The 16933-nt window shown below is 37.3% G+C and overlaps 1 protein-coding gene across 4 annotated transcripts in view; it reads right to left on the bottom strand.

Moving 5' to 3' along the window:
- The window catches only part of BAZ1A (bromodomain adjacent to zinc finger domain 1A), a 64339-nt gene that overhangs the window by 9159 nt on the left and 38247 nt on the right, over nt 1-16933 (bottom strand). For 2 of the 4 annotated variants that reach the window (XM_053979781.1, XM_053979780.1), the window contains 9 exons: nt 14714-14809; nt 14361-14585; nt 13535-13700; nt 13154-13267; nt 12417-12541; nt 10210-10818; nt 7466-7629; nt 7134-7288; nt 4481-4629 (listed from right to left, as the gene is read on the bottom strand). In XM_053979781.1, coding sequence (XP_053835756.1) covers nt 4481-4629; nt 7134-7288; nt 7466-7629; nt 10210-10818; nt 12417-12541; nt 13154-13267; nt 13535-13700; nt 14361-14585; nt 14714-14809 — 1803 coding nt within the window. The remainder of the gene's footprint in view (nt 1-4480; nt 4630-7133; nt 7289-7465; nt 7630-10209; nt 10819-12416; nt 12542-13153; nt 13268-13534; nt 13701-14360; nt 14586-14713; nt 14810-16933) is intronic. The other 2 variants (XM_053979782.1, XM_053979783.1) reach the window with 1 other exon arrangement.

Raw genomic sequence — 16933 nt, 5'->3', positions numbered from 1 at the left:
TCCCTACTACAAACAGAATGCTTGAACTAAAAGCTCTGAATCCTACCCTGCCTTACCTTTCTGTCCATCTCTGGTGCAAATGGCCATAGGAGCAGATACTAACCACAGGTTTCTCTCTCAGCAAACAATTTGTTTGGTCTGTGCTACCACAAACCTCCTCACAGCTCAAAAAATGTAGCCAGGTTATGGGCACAGTTCTCAAGGACCAAAAGAATTAGTTCCTCTGTCCACTTGAAACAATGTATTTTGGATGTTTTTGTGCAGGTGTGTTCTCAAGTATTAAAATGATTAAATTAACCTCTCAGGAAGGAAGAGCCATGGTCAACCTCCTCTGCTCCAATTACAAGGCACCTTCTTTGACTGTCTTCTCTGAAGAGTAAACAAAAATTCTTTATCATAAAAAAGCCCATTTCCACCATTGCTGCCTCTGCTCATGCAATTCTGCAGGGAAGTAATGAAAGCATAAGAAAAAAGTATGTGCATATACCTATCATATCCCAGGATACTTTTGGAAAATGTCTGATGTTATTATGAGGACAATTATAAATAGGAAAGGAAACAGCTTTGGGAGTACAGGAAACAAAGATAAAATCTAAAAAGAAAGGAATTGAATAAAGACAAGCAAAAAGGAACAACAAAAAAAAGTTGGTTTGGTTTTTGTTTTTTTTTTTTTTTTTTTTGTCATGCAAGAAGTGCATGGAATGAGTTACAAAGCAGGTAAATGGTTCTGTCAGTCTCAAAGGTGCTCCCATGAGTTAGAATCCAACCTTTTGCATGGAAATCTGAAGGATGCTTAAATGACTGAAGTCCTGAACTAGTGCAGAAGGCAGACTTTTTTTGTGGATGCCTCACTGAACTCCAGGGCAACCAAATCACTTCACCATTTTATACCTCAACTTTCACATCTCTGTAAAAGGAATGATGAGACCTATTACTGCAGTGCAAAGTATTTTGAAATGTAAGGAAGAGTAAATTTATATCAAAAGAGAAGCAAAATTCATAATAAAAACTGCTTGTATTGCTTCCTTCTCAGACAGTTTTTTTCTGAGAAGCAGCACTTCAGAGTTTCCTTCAAACAACTATTGAAAAAAGAAAAAGGCTTTTTTACATCTTAACTCTGAAATTTTGGCAGGAAAACAATGTACGCAACTGCACTCCCTCCTTTCCATGAGTCTCCTGTAACATAACCTTGGGCTGCACTGAAGGAAGAAAAGCCAAATTTTTCTAGTAATATTTAATGAAAGGATTTCAAAAAGACAATTCATAATTAAGAAATGCATACAATTTAAATCATGTTAAATTTGATCACCAGACAACAGAAGATCAGTGGGCATCAAGCAGTTTTGTGAGGCTGAAGGGGCCATTTCTGGGGTTTCCAGATCTCCTTTCACATCGCTATCTTCTCTGTCAGTCTTTTCTTGCTCTTCCACTTGAACATTTGGTATGCACCTCAACTCTAAACCTATCAGAATCACCAGCAAGGCTCTTGGCAGCCTGATAGAGCCTCAAACAAAAACGGAGCTGAGAGGAGCAGCTGGTCCTTTTATTGCTGTGCTGGGTCCCTTTGTCTGCTCTGCACCCTGGAGGCCACCAGCATAAACCTGCCAGTGACTGCAGGGAATTTCAGTGTGCTTGGCTTTAGGACTAGCAGCCATAATGAAAACTAAAAATTGTTAAGTATGGCTCCATTCCCTAATAGGAACAGAGCAGAGTAAAGGGAGGGATAGAGAGGGCAAAGAAACTTTGCAGTGAAAACAAGAACTGAAATACTGACAAAGGCAGCATTTTCAGTGTGGTTTAAAGCAGAAATGCAGGGGCACTCTTTTTACTGCAAGTGTTCCCCTGTACTGCTACCAAAATGTAACTCCCAGCACTTGCTTGACTTCCAATATTTTTACTTAAATGGTCACTCAATCAGCCAAAAAAGATGGGATTATCAGATTTCACAGGAGAAACAGATATGCAAGGCATTTTGTCTAGGGGAAGTTCCCTTACATAACTGGAACAACTATTACAAAAAATCCCTCCCATTAGAAAAAAAAACCCCAAACGAGTGCAGAGACACAGTAATCTATATAAGAACAGTTAAACAAAACCAAAAATTCCTCAAACTAAACCCCAGTGGTTACAAACTTGAGAGTTAATTTTTATCCTCAGAAAGCTGTTGGTCACACTCTAGAGGGGCCAGGGAAAAAGATACATCACAGCTTTGAGCACACAGCAGTCCTGAAAAACAAGTGTCCACTTTTCATTAAAAGGTTTAGTTGCACTACAAACACCTCCTTGTCAAGTTCAGTAGAGAACTTTTCTATGTCTGTTGTACATATACAATCTTGCCTTCATTCAGATTCACCTCCTGCTAAAAGCAGCCCATTACGCAACTGAAAACATGAGACATTTGGCACCAAAAAGCAAGAGGGAACCTGACACTGTCACTTAATGATTTGGGCAGCAAGCCAGACCAGAGGACACCTGGGATCCTTCCCGCTCCTCAGCGATGTAGATTATTCTATACATTACTGTAATCTTAGAGCAGTAGCATTTTTCACAGCAGAAGAGATGCACGGGCACATTACAGTAAACAAACATCAGAGATTTAAGACATGCAAAACACATGTATTTGCTTTCCTTATATACTCCCTTTGTCACTCAGTACAAAACATCTAAGAGAACAGGATTTCCAAGTTAAAAAAAAGTCAACACACCATCATTCCAAAGGTAAGGTAAAAACATGAACCAACATAAGATTATGGCAGAGTTGAAACCACCAAAAAGAAGACAGAAGACTGCTAAAAAACTTTTTTTCCAGTATTTCTAGGGCATTTTTCTTCTTTCAGTCTTTTTCCTCTAACTCAGGATGCACGATCAATGGCCACAGCCTGCCAATAACTATGTTTTTCCCCTTAGGGGAATAGTAAACTTACAACTGTCAGCAAGGGGCTGCCAGCAAAGTACTCTCAGACCTCGTATGGAAATGGAGGCATATAATGCACAATGTATTTACAACTTCTACATGAAAAGTAGGACAAATGCTAGAAACACTGTCAATTAACTGTTGCACAGGTTGCAATCTAGTCATATAGCAGGAAATAAGCTGTATCATGCCTGGCTTGGAAAGTGCAGACGTATTTGAGTTGACCAAACACTCAGCCAAGTAAAGCTTTTAAACAGCTGCAGTTTCAACTATTCCTGTGCTCTCCCCTTTCATCTCAATCATTTGCTGCACTTCCCTCTTCTAGAGGTCATCACACCGATATCAAAAGCTTGTGGAAGGGAACCCATGGCCACATGTCAGTCTCTGGCACAAATCTAGCTCAAAGCCATCTTCAGTGGCAACCGATACCCAGACAGCAGGCTCCATGCAGGAGCAGCCAAGATGCAGAAACAACTTCAGGTCAACTGCACCAACAGGACATTAACATCTTGTGTTAACACACCAAAACCTGCATTTTTGTCTTCAACTACTACAGTAGAGTCTGCCAGAGCAGAAGGATTTTATACACAGTGATTATCAGAGGAGAGTATCAGGGTGCGTAGTAGTTGCTGCTCTTGAGGACCCTGGAATGCACTGTGCTGGCAAACCAGAGGTGAGAGGTAAAGCAGCCCAGCAAGCACAGAGCACAGCTCATGCCCAGTGTGCCACCAAGACAGGAAGTCTGACCAAGACAGCCACCTTGGGAAGGAGAAACCATCTTTACACATTTCTCTAAGATCAGAGTCCACTTCTGAATTGCAAAAGGAATCCAGACCTGAGGGATCATGGGAAAACAAACTGACTTTATGCACTTTGGATCCTCTCTCTCACCTCTGGAGCCTCATCACAGGAAGCCAAGTAAGAAATATGTGTCAAAGTCAAGCTATAATCCTGCTTTGGTTTAAATTTTTCTTGCAACCTTTTATTTCCAAGTTTTACAGCACAAACACAAAACCTGAGAATTGTAATGTTTGCAATGTAAGTATTTCCTATACTTTACTGTAAGTATTCTGTTGCTGCTGAACAGGGTGATCCAGGCAAACTAGGTCTATATTGCTTCCACAGAAACAGTATAAAAAGAAGCAAACATTTTTGCAACCTAGAATTGCATGATATACTGGCCTCAACAGTAATTCTGAATTATAGAGTTCCCCCAGAAAGTTTGAACATTTCTGACTAAGGGTACAATTTGTCTCCCAATGCATCAGTATAACTGCAGCACCACATAAACAAAGTCACTGAAAAAAAATCTGTGTTAAATAAACATGCATTTAAGAATTTGCTTGTTAGTTAATACCTTTTTTATATATATAAAAATATATATGTGAGTGTGTTAACTTTTTGTTCTTTTCCCCAAGATGTCCTTCCAAAGCATCCAGTCTTACAAATAAAGCAAGTGGGTTTGGGGTCAGGGGTCTTACTGCAGTGTTGGGGTGGATGTGTTTGGTTTGTAAGTCACAAAATCTTACACAAGACTAGAGACATAGTTTCAATTCTGAGACTTACCAAGAGGTGCTTTGAGAAACCTGCGTTCAATTCCTTGCTCTATCTGAAGCAGTGCAGATGCCAAGTAGTGGACCACATTACTGACTGGCTGAGGAGTACTTGTGCTTGTTGATGCAGCACTTGGAGCTTCGGTTTTTAACCCAAGGAGTCTAGAAGAGAAATGTTTTAAATTATCTTTGAAGTCTCTGAACTTAATACCAGAGATACTTGCAAATGTATCTACAGAAGCTTCTTATTTTAACTTCATGTACATGCATGGATTACTGACATGAACAGATACTACACAGTGTGATGAGCTATCCTAGTGCTTATGTTTGCTCAGCTAGCCTAGTTGATCTAGACAAATTAACTTTACATAAGAGTTATATAAATTACAAGAAATGTGAATGACAAATTTCAAAAGTTAAGATTTCCAGAAAATCTAATGTGTCATCCATCAGCTAGTTTATGACAGATTTCTGTGAAGAATAGAGTCCCAATAACTCTTCAGTGAAAACACTTCCAATGGCAAAGTGTAGCCTTTTAGAACACATCCACCTGCAGTTCAACTACATCTTCAAAAAGACTTTTGAAAAGAAAATAAAAACCAAAGTAATTGTTAAATGTAAATCAAGAATTGTTAACTTGTACGTCCTCATCCTTGAAGGATCTTTATAAAATACTTCCATGCAAGGGTGGTTAAAAAACCTCCCAAACAATAAAAAAACCCCTAAAAAAACCCTGAAACCAATCAAACAAACCCCACAAACAAACAAGCAGACCACCAAAGAGGTAGTTTTCCAACAAAACAGGACCAAAAGACTAAGTAATAATTTCAAAATGTAGCCAATCTTTCTGAACCAAAACATTAAGTAATGTGTAGGAGAGCAGCTCACACCACTTAAAATAAAATTCCATTTCTACTTGGGATTTATAAAAAATTAACTAATTAAAACTGTCTGGATTCTGCCTTATTCTTGTGAATAAGCAATGCTTTTGGTTGTCCCTGTTCTTTTTTCACACTTAAAAGCTGTTCATTATATTTTGCAGTCACACACATTTTGAGAGCCTGAAAGCAAACAGAAAGAAAGCTGCGTAGTTATTTACATTTCACTAGTCAAACTCCAAGGTCTTAATGAGATGTCACTTGCTCTGAGGTGGATAAAAAGCCCCACATCAAAAACAATCTGTCACATGATTTCAGAATCCCATAGTCTGATTTAATATGCAAGACTTTATTAGAATAGACTTTATTCAGAAACTCTGATGGAGTCAGTATCAAATGGAAAAAAAATAAGCTACAAAGTTCTTCAGTTGAATTGAAAGTTGGCAATGGAACAAGTAGCTAATGTTTAAGTGGAAACAGATACATTTTAGCTTCTTAGTTAAAACAGTGGAATACTTCTACATTGTGGTTTTCAGGAACCAAATGTCTGTAAATTGTGCGATTAATATAAAGGATGACCCCATCCATTTTGCATGAAACTAGAGAACTCTGACTCAAAGGACAGTCTTACAGGAAAATTCTAATTCACAGTGATGAATGAGAACTGAAATAAATCGGGAAGAAAACCTGAAGAACTTCAAATTTGTAACATCCAACACAGCACTCATTAGTCCACTCAGAAATACAGCTTTTATAGAAGTCTAACAGCAGAAATGTCACAAAATACATAAGGCAAACAGTATGTTAGTACAATGACTGTCTCAAATGAATCTTTTTTCCTGAAGTATTTCAATATTCACACCCTATCAAGAGATACAATTTTATATGCATTAACTATATTAAGCTAGACCTTTATTTCTGACAAGTATGCAACTTGTGAGAATTAAGAATTTGGACATCTTCACCATTTCTGTGATTTCTGAAGTTTGATTTACAACAAGAACTGCTATCACAGAGCTGTCTTAAATGTTTAAAAACCAAACACTACAAAATACTTTACAGCTACAACACTGTAGGATTTGAGGTCTCCTTCCTTTCACTATATTGCAGTTTGCTCCACAGAAGTATTATCATTCCTGAAGTTGTAAAATCACATCTCAGTTTTGCTGCTATGCTTAAAGTTAATCCAGACCATGGCCTGCTGCCCTGGTGGTTCTTACTGTGACTCACGAGTTAAGTGAACCGCCCAGTTCAACCAGAGATTAGTTACTATGACCATTTTTCCTTTTCAACACCCCTACTCTTTTCAGAAATTGAAGTGTTTTTGATTTTGTTATTGTGTTTGGTGGTTTTTGGTTTTGTCTCTTGTTGGAGGTTTTTTTGTTTGTGTGAGGTTTCTTTGGTTTGGATTTTTTGGGGGGGAGGTTCTTCTGGAAAACACATCATCAGTTGCCAGTATAATTTTTCCCTGCATTTAAAATTACTTCAAAATGAATCCACATGTTCCTTCTTTGATAATTAATGTTTACTTTGAGCAGTGTAGTTTCTGAACACTGAAAGATGTAAAAACTGATGCCTTAGTCCTATATGGCAATAGAACAGCATCATTTACAGACTATAAACCAAAGTAAAATCCTGCATTTTAAAATTTACAGTCTTAAAAATCACGACGTGGAAGAATTTGAGGGTAAAAATAATTTGAAGGTCAAAAAGTCCCCAGCCAAACAAAGCCAGAGCACTGCTATAAAACTCAGAGAGAAGAACCATTATTTAAACTATAGCTCTTACCTGTCTTTCACAATAAACTTATCGTGATCATCAGTTTCCATTTCTTCAGATTCTTCATTCACAGTTTTAATAATGCCATTTTCTTTGTTTTCATCATTCAGAAACTCATATCTCCCATGTTCCAGGGCTGCTCTCCAAGCCTGTCTGTCTGTAACCTGAAGCAAACATACAAATTTGAGGTTTCTAAAGAATCAAAGAACACAAGCTTTTAGTACCCATTACTATCTACATTTAATTATGCTTTTAGTAAAACCACTGCATGCAAGAGTTCTCATTTAAGTTATAGACTTGATGGCACCACTATGTTCCTACATTCTACCATTTACAAATACCTTAATAGCCCCCAAAGTTCCTTGGTAGATCCTGTCCTCAATGTCCAAAAGAAAGTCCCTAAGTCTCAGTTCAAGCTGCTTCTCTGCAGATAGGTGAGATCCATCATGGACATTCTGCATCCTTCCCCGTCCTATAGGAGGTCTGACATCACTTTGAGGTTTTTCTGCAAGAAGAGCAAGTAATTTGGTGTTAGTAGATCTTGTTCCTTTAAAGCAGCAGTTGGCAGAGGGAACAATAGTACAAGACAGAACAAGCTGAATATATGGGTTCAAAATTCCCTTCTCGTAGCTAGGTGCCAACACCAACATCTGTGCCAACTAAGGAATCTGATTCAACCAAGCAGGGTAATGATGACCAATAGATGATTGGCATCCACTCAGAACAACTCATGAGAGAAATCCTTGCTAATTTAAAAGTAGCTCTTTTGTCTTAAAATTCTTTTGAAAGTAGTAGATAAGTAACACCAGCCTTGCTATAAGTGCAAGGAGGAAAAAAAGAGAGAATAAAGTTGCATTTCTATTATTTGATTTTTCTTACTTTACAAGCGAACTCTTCAACTGTCTTTCCTGCATGTATCTTTATCATAAAAACACTTAAAATAAGCCTGTGCAACTGAAAATCATAAACCCTAACAGAACTAGACAAGATAAAATCTTTTTTAAAAAACTAACCTTAAAACAAAACGATAAGATGATACAGGCACAGACAAGACTGACTGTGTCCTCTAATTAAAGGCAAGGAAAAAAGGATCAAGACAAGAAGATAATTTATGAAAACAAGGTGAGAGCTGATGATGATGGGCTTTCAAGTGAAACCCTACTCCCAAGAGAACTCAAAGTTCATGCAAAAACTCAAAAGCCACAGGAAAGAGCTGAAAGTCTGCCCAAATCCAAAGTTAGTGCTTGCAAGTCTGCATCAGTGGTGAACATTTTTGTTCACAGGATTGACCTTAAAATCTTTGAGTGCAGTGATAAGAAGGTACATGCAACAACTTAAGAGGTATTTAATAAATAATATAAATAAAGCTGTTGCTAAGAAAGCACAGGATGAATTTCTAGGGTGCTCTCAATTGCTGAAACGATTCCCTGTAACTGAAAGCAATCATGCAAGCACTTTCAAAATGTAGACTAGCAACTCTAATGCCTGGATGTGGGAAAGGTCCTTTTTGGTTTAAAAGCAAAGAAGAAACGCAGTATTTTTTCTTGAGCAGAACTAGAAAAACAGCAACTGCTTTTCAAATAACTGACAAGGAGAATTTAGTGGATACTGGAATGAAATCAAGTAATAGCACATACCAATTTTATTTCCATGCTCTTTTGAGCAGGAACTGGAAAAGGCAGAAACACAGCCTACAGTGCAGGAGAATCCCTCTTGTCCTACAAGTCATTTGAGTGAAGGCAATAGGGCAGCATCTGGAGTCCACAGCAGAAAAGCTCCCAACACAGTACATCTACATGTGGCTATTTATCCCTGCTTATCACACAGTGGTGTGGCACCACTGGTATTGGACCACGGCATTTGAATTTTCTTGATCTCTAGTCAAGTGAAGTTCAAAGCTGCTTCTCTTTTTTTTAATGAAAGTCAATGCTATTCTAACATTAAAAGAGAAGAAAAATCTGTGACTGTGGACATCAAGTTGCTTCAGAGCAGAAAGCAACACACAAAATACAGATAAAGGCTCAGCGATTAAGAAAATAAGGAACCTTCTGATATGTTTGTGTACAAACACAAACATATAAGAAGATGACGGAGATTTTTGCACCAAAAAATCCCAATATAGAAAAAAGGCCTCAAAAAAAGGTTAATTATGATGCAAAAACTCTGTCCTGTGCTAGTTTCCACCAAAAGAAATGTTAGATCAGTTATAAATTTAGCAGTATCTGATGTGCTCACAGCATGTCCTAGCATACCCACTCCAGGAAAACAGAATTTGTGGCTGCTGTGAATAATATTCCCTTACCCCAATACAGATAACCCTAAATCCTCAAGGTAATTTGTCATAATTAAAAACAAAATGCAATTTCTTAAATGTTACCCTAGGGAGTCTCACTTTGGTAACATTGTCTGACCATCAACATGCTATAAGCAAGCCAGCTGTAAGCCTGTATGTGCAGAATTTTATCAGTGATTGGAGCCAATGCCTTGCTAATAAATGGCAAAATACTTGGCTAGGAGAAAAAGGAAACAGCCCTAAATCCTAGGTCTAGGATGGTGTTCAGTACACTCCTATGTTTAAAAACCCATAAAAACATCTGCTATCCTGCTGCTTCCTTCTGCACTGAGTGTCTGCCAAAGGAAGAAAAGGAAAAACCCAGAAAATAATAATATCACAAAATGCCACTGCACTAATGTTAATCCATGTAACAACGAACACAGCTACATGGCTTTTGAGCACGTATTAACTTTTATTCCCTAGTTAATCTTTTTTCCAAAGCTAAAATTACTTCCTGAAGTTGTCTGTTTAAAAGCCAGTCCTGGTTTACTAAGCAGTAAGATCACAGAGAAATTACTTTTTTTTACCATGAAACACCAGATAATACACAAAGGTCTGTTAAGCAGGGAGAAAAAAAATATGCAAAGCAGGAAAAAAACCAAATGTGTTTTTTTCCATCAAGTGAAAAAGTGCTTAAGAGTAATTCTTAGATCTTAGAAATTACCATTAAATTAGAACTAGAAGTTTCTGTAATATCATATAGAAGTTTTATCTGTAGAAGCAAATTAAGACCAAGAACCTTTCATTTACCTGGAATATGGAATTTCTCCACAGGAAAACTGCTTAGTTGTTCATATATTCTACTTTTCTCTTGTAAAAGAGTTTCTTTTAAGGCACTCTCCCTATGTCCTCGGGAATTGAGAGCCTCTAGGAGTTGGTCCAGTTGTTCCCGAGAACTGTAAAAGCACCAACGGTTTGGTTTGTATACTGGCCTTGGCACCTCTACGACAACACTGGTATGTGAATCTTGGTCAATATTGGAGGTAGATTCAGAGGATTTCAAAGACTCTCCAGTTTTACTGAATACCTGAGGTTCATTTGTGCAAGACTGTCCACTATTCTGAAAGGAAGAGGTTCGAGGCAACAACATGTCTTCTGTGAGACCAGAATAGTCCTCCTCTACGAACAATCCAGGAACAGAAGGGAAAATCCAGTAGCGTCGGTACAGGCGGTCACGACCTAAGGGGGTGATATTTGTGCAGGCTGTTGCATTCTGAATCTTTTCTAACAGATCCTTCTCTTTCTTTTGTTGCTCCTGTTTTAAAGCTTCTTCATCTTCAGCAGTAAAAGGTTCACTCTTTTCACAAGTGGTCTCTTCTTGTCTTGTAAATTCTTTAAATCCATTTTGCCCTCTCCTTCCTAAAGTTAAAAGAAGTATAATAGCAATTAATTTATTATTTTTTTTAACCAAAAACTCAAGTAAAGGGCAGATTTTAGTTCTGCCCCTTTCTGGTTATCCAAACTTATACTGTCAAAGACCACCAGCTCAGTCAAGAGACAATATTGGTTTTATTAAAGGAAAAACTCAAGTGATTAATCCCCATTCCCTAGAAGAATGGGTAACCATTTTAAATACACCTTCACTTCGCAGAAACTAGACTAAGATTCATTTACTGACACTGTCATCTTCAATATCATATAAAAAGAACCAGAATTTTAAAAAAGTAAAAATGTATAATAGAAACATCTTATAAGGATAAAATAAAATTCTAGCAATTTCACTACTGAATACAAACTATGATCCAGGCTTATTTATCATACTCAAAATTATCATCTTAAACCGCCAAAGGTCTCAAGAAAGACCAAAATCCCTCCATAGCAGCTTTTATGGCAAACTCAGGTATCTTGCATTTAAAAATTAAAGGAATCAAGTATCTACTATTATTTTCACCCCTCAATTTGTACCAGCTGAAAACATTTAGGTTCACATCTTTAGTTTACCAAAGTATTAAGTCCTGGTAGTCATCTAGACCAGTACTATGTCTCATAAGTGATGCATGCAACCTGAAAGGTGCAGTCAACATTCAAGCTCTACGTCTTTCCAGTGTGACCTTCAGTTCCCTAGTTGTATGAATGAAATAATAACACTTGTTTGTCATCCAGTCACAATGTTTCAAACATGAGTATTTGAGAAACCTGAAATTCTGTTTAAGAGCTCATTGCTTTTTCACGGCAAAGCTGTAACAAACAAATCTGTATTACTGAATGACTCAGAATTTCCATTCCAGGTACTGTTAGGAACTGTACAAGTTTGCAACTTAAGTCCAGTCATCCAGGATTTTCACTGGCACAGACACCAGCATGAAGCCATCCCAGCAGAAAGACACAGATGAGCTAGCAACCCAAAGCCATCAACCATTCTTCCTCCTGTGGTGACATCTATGTTTATTTAGGAACAGCAAGCAGCACCATTTACTGCACTGCAGTTCCTACAAGCACACTGCTGAGGAAATTAAATCTAGGCATAAGTCTGGTTTTATTCTTGTATAGGAGGCATGCTGCTTCATTAACACAGGAAAACTACACCCAAATGCTTGATCTAATGTTTTCTTTTGAAATACCAGTTGGTTTTGCACTTTACTAAAAAATAAAAAAAAAATCAAAAATATCAAACCCACACCATCTCCTATTAGATGAAGCTCCTACAACTCTCTCTCTGAGGGCAAGTACTTATAATGGCAACACCATAATGTTTTTTAGACAAAAGAAGAATCCACACAGCATGTATGGAAGACAAGAAGAAACAGAAGTATGAAAGAACATACAGCTGACCATAAGAACTACACCAGGCTGGCTCAATATACTTAATAGCCCATTATGATCATGTTCAAGTTTGGGTTTGTTTCCTTAAAAGAAAATTACAGCACAGATTGATGCTTTTACTATAAAACACAAGAGCTTGCCAGGTGCATGCATGCAGGTGCACAGGTACACAAACAAATTCATTATAGCATTACCTCTCCGTCGTTTTTTGTTTGGTCCCAGCTCTTCTTCATCCTCTGTGAGTGTGTCCATGTCTTGCTCTTTACGTTCCATCTCTTTGCTCTCTGTACTAGTATCAAGGTCCTCCCGTTCCTCCTCCCTGACACAGCAAAATAAACAAACAGTGTCTAACCAAGCATGCAATATAAGCTGAATGATAAAATATACACAATAAAATATGGCATCTTTCACACAAAGAGTACTTTTATCTCCCAAGTACTTAAGTAGTAAAATACCTATAATGCTCTTAAAAAAACCCAAAAGAAACCCACTGAACTGTGAATGTGAAGTTCTATATTAAGGACTAAAACTTGCTCTTTGATACCAACACTTTCATTTGAAGAGTAGTATTATTATAATCAGATCATTTTTGGAGACATCTTAGTGTAGTTCTATTGCTGTAAATTTTTTTTCACCCATAAGAAAAGTCTCCTTCCCAAAATGTGCATAACATTCTGTAAAATGCTTGTTACACATTTTTGCCTCATCTAGCAAATATAATTAATACTCTACAGAAAACCAGGCAGTTTTTACAAGGTAACTTTTTAACCAATTTACACCAGTATGAAGAAAAATAAATCAACATTAAGGACAATATACTTAAAATACAGCTTTGTATATGATCTAGTCAATGAAACTACACATGTGAGGTCCGGCCAGGAAGCTGAAAAGCGCTCTATGTTATACAACACAGTAATACTATGTATCATACCCAACAGATATTTCTACAGCAGGAATTCTTTGTTCCTCTTCTTTCAGCTTTTCTTGTTTCTCTTTCATTTTTAACTCTTGTTCTTTTAACCTTTCTTCTCTTTTTTTACGTATCCTAATAGTAAGAAGGATATAGAAAATCATCTGCAATTAATCTATCTGGTCTAGCCACATCTTTTTTCTTTTATACTAAAACATCATCCAAAAATAGCAGCAACATAGGAAAACACAACATTTAGCACAACTAAGTTTCACTCCCGTCTCCTGTCCCAGGAAACCAGCACAGAACAGAAACATTACTACTGTTTCTCACGTGCCTTCTGCAACCGAGATTAATCTCATTTGTAGCACCAAAATTTAGTTTTCCACATCCTAGTTCTACCTTGCTGCTGCTGCCTCTCGTTCTTTGCGATGCTGTTCTGCTTTTAATTCCCGGAACTCCTGTTTTGCTTGTCGTAGCACATCAACAGAATCCTCAATGAAATCTCGAGTGGAGACGAGAGTCAGAAGTTTCCCACAGAGAGCATGAAGGATCTTCATCTTTTCTCCTAAAACAATTCAGACCAATGTTTATATTTCACTATGTAATTGATAATAAGCTTAACTCTTACAGACTCCAAACTGGATTTGTTCTCACTTAAGAACAAGTGAACAAACACTTGCAGTGCACTAAGTGCACTCGCAGAGACATTTCCTGAAAGCATATCTGCTTTGCTCAGAGACACAAGGCTGTGTTTTTAATTTATTAACTTTTACCACCAAAATAAGTAGTAAAATGCAGTATTATCTCCAAAGAAGAGATAAAGGAACAGTTGATAGAAATTCTTCTCCATTTCCAAATAATGAACAAGAGAACCAAATACAAACAGGAAAAAAAAAGCAGGGGCTGAATCAATCATGCCAATGCTTTTTCCAGAGAGATTCCCTTATTCAAGTAACACTGATATTCTTTAAATGGGATGAAAGAAAAGCTACTCAGAAGTAATGAGACTGCCCAGCTCTGCAATCTCTGATGTGGTGGGATGTGCTTGTGGGGACTGAAGCATAAGGGGATGAGTGTTGGTCTACATATGACCCCCAGAGATCCTTTCCAAACTTAATTATTCTATGATACAGTAAATGTTGACCATTATGGGTCTGAAGCAGTTGCAAAATTGACCACTTACTGAGCAATCTAATAATCTCTAACATGTATTGTCTTTTATTACCTGGCAACAAATCATATACTGAGGTACTTGAAAGTTTCTTCAAGAGACCAGGATTACTTAATCTCAGCTCCATGCAAGCATCATCAGTAGTATCAAACCCTCCTCGTTTCTGGTAACGGTATTTTGCATTGGCTGATGTTATATCAGCACCTGATGCTAGAATGTGCAGTCTGAGAATCTCAGAAAGAGTGCAGCTATCAAGATCCAAGTTTTTCAAATTGCAGCCTACAGTTGAGAAGAATGAACAGTTATTTCATACAGACATTTAAATGTACATAAATATAAAAATAGTTATTTAAAATACAGAGCAAAATAATAATAAGAACAAAACAAAAAGTGAAACCCACACATACCCTGATGTAACTGGGGCCATGCAGCTGCCAAAGTTGCAACTGCAGACAGTGCAGATTTTGTGGGGTCTGCATCTTCATCCAAAGCCTCTGTTAAATCTTTAAGGAAATAAACACTTTATTCTAGTGCAAATTAAAACTTGTACTGTGGAGGGGAGGAAAGGAAGCTGTGTTTTGAGAGTTGCAGACAAAGCGAAAAGAGGGATGATATTTACAGATGCATCACTGTGTTCAAAACTCAATTCAACATCCAAACAAAAATTTACAGATCTTGAAATGCAACTAAAAAAAAGCCAACTAAAAGCTAAGGACATGCACCACATGCTATATATAGGGAGAACACCATATAAGCTGTTAAAGCAACCGCAACACGCAGAACATGCACAATGGCAACATAAAAGGCAGCAAGAACAAATCCAGGTACACACTTGAAAGCGCAGACAAGTAGCAATGCAGGAACACCTGTATTTCCTTTCCTCAAACAAACTGTTTTTCTTATAATAATTTTGTATTTAGGAAGCATAACTCAAACCAATAGTGTATTTTGATACTGGCTATCACCATTCACTTTATACTTTCTATCTGTAACTCAGATACAGCCTGTTCTGCACAAGCACAATTACTAAGACATTACAAATAAATTGTATTTCACCAAATCAAATACCTGCACTTAATGACCATCATACATAAGCAAACTGACCAGGAAAACAGGGAAGTGAAAGAGAGAAACAACAAATTCCTGTTTCTTAAACAAAGGTTTCCTCAGCACTTACATTTCTCCAGAGGGTTGGCAGAGTACTTTCAGCAGTGTATGCTGTTTCAACAATTTCACTTTATTCAAATCCGAATTATTAAGCAGTTAAAGTCATCAAGTCAAAATAAAACCACAAATACAATCTATACAAACAATACATAAAATGCAAACCCACAACAGTCCTCTAGGATGATTAATGTTGTTTGAAAACTGTCACCCAGACACAGCAAAATTAATCTCTGCACCTCCTCTCTCACTTTAATTATATAACACACTTTGAGAAAGTACTGTACACCCCAATACCACACACTGCAACAGTGGTGTTCCCTGTTGCAGAAACTCTGCCTGTACAGAATTTAACTGAGCAAACATGCTGACTACTGCTAGTTTGGTTAGCCAGAATTACAAAGCCAAGACAGTGTAATTCTTTTACGGGAAAGAAGATGTCTAAACAAGAGTGACAAGAAATGAAAGTTCTGAGGCAAGTAAAACACGATAAATGAAGTGCCTTACCCACAACTCTGTTGAATTAGAAACAAAATGGCAGACTTTTGCAATTGTCAGCCCCATTATGTCAAATTAAAATATGAAAGTTACATTATGTTTTTTCTGATCAGCCATATGAATAATATAGAATCTAATCAACTATTCTATGATTACCTGATAATCCTTGTTTGTATTGCCAAGGCAATACTCTCCGCAGTTAACAAATACAGTTTAATAGTTAAATTAAACAGTAATTAAAATAGTCTCAATTAAAATACCATCTCAAATCTCTATTCAATTAACAAGAGCAGACACTGATACTGAAGATAGTGCCCATGCCTTATATTAAGATAATTTATAGAGAGATAATTTATAGAGAGATAATTTATACTGGACATTAATCTTAAGCTTGAAAAGAAGCAATCTTCAAGGGAGGAATTAAAGGAACTTTTGTTTAACTCACACACCTGGCTTGCAGGGGCACCACAGAATTCACTTGACCTCAAATAGGGAGTGCTCTTATGTACCTACCTCTAATGAAATAAAGGCTAGTAGGATGGGTCAAAGCTTCTCCTTTAATCAGCAAATTTGGCAGTCCATAAACACAGGACCACAAATTTGTAACAAAGCCTGCACTTCCTTCTGATCAGTGGTTAGTATACACTTAATGCCTCTGAAAATGGGGGCAACATCAGCTTTAGAGCAAAGTCAGAGTGACTGTCAAAGTCAGACTGAGAGTCTTTAGTGAAAGAACACACATGGTAGTATCAAGGAGCTGTGGATGCATAACTTCAGGACTTGAAGGACAATGGATATTCAATTCTCCATTACAGCTGTGCTGGTGAGTTTTAGTTTTTAATCTAGTTAGGTACAGATTTTTTTATAGATACAGACGTCTTTGAGAAGACTTAGGAAAATTATTTGTTTCCTGACCCTCAGGAGAAACATGTAACAGTGCTGGAGGAAGAGGAGGAAGGTAAAGA

The sequence above is a fragment of the Vidua macroura genome, chromosome 6 (genome assembly GCF_024509145.1).
Source record: "Vidua macroura isolate BioBank_ID:100142 chromosome 6, ASM2450914v1, whole genome shotgun sequence".
Taxonomy (NCBI): domain Eukaryota; kingdom Metazoa; phylum Chordata; class Aves; order Passeriformes; family Viduidae; genus Vidua; species Vidua macroura.
This window is presented reverse-complemented; position numbering and strand designations above follow the sequence as displayed.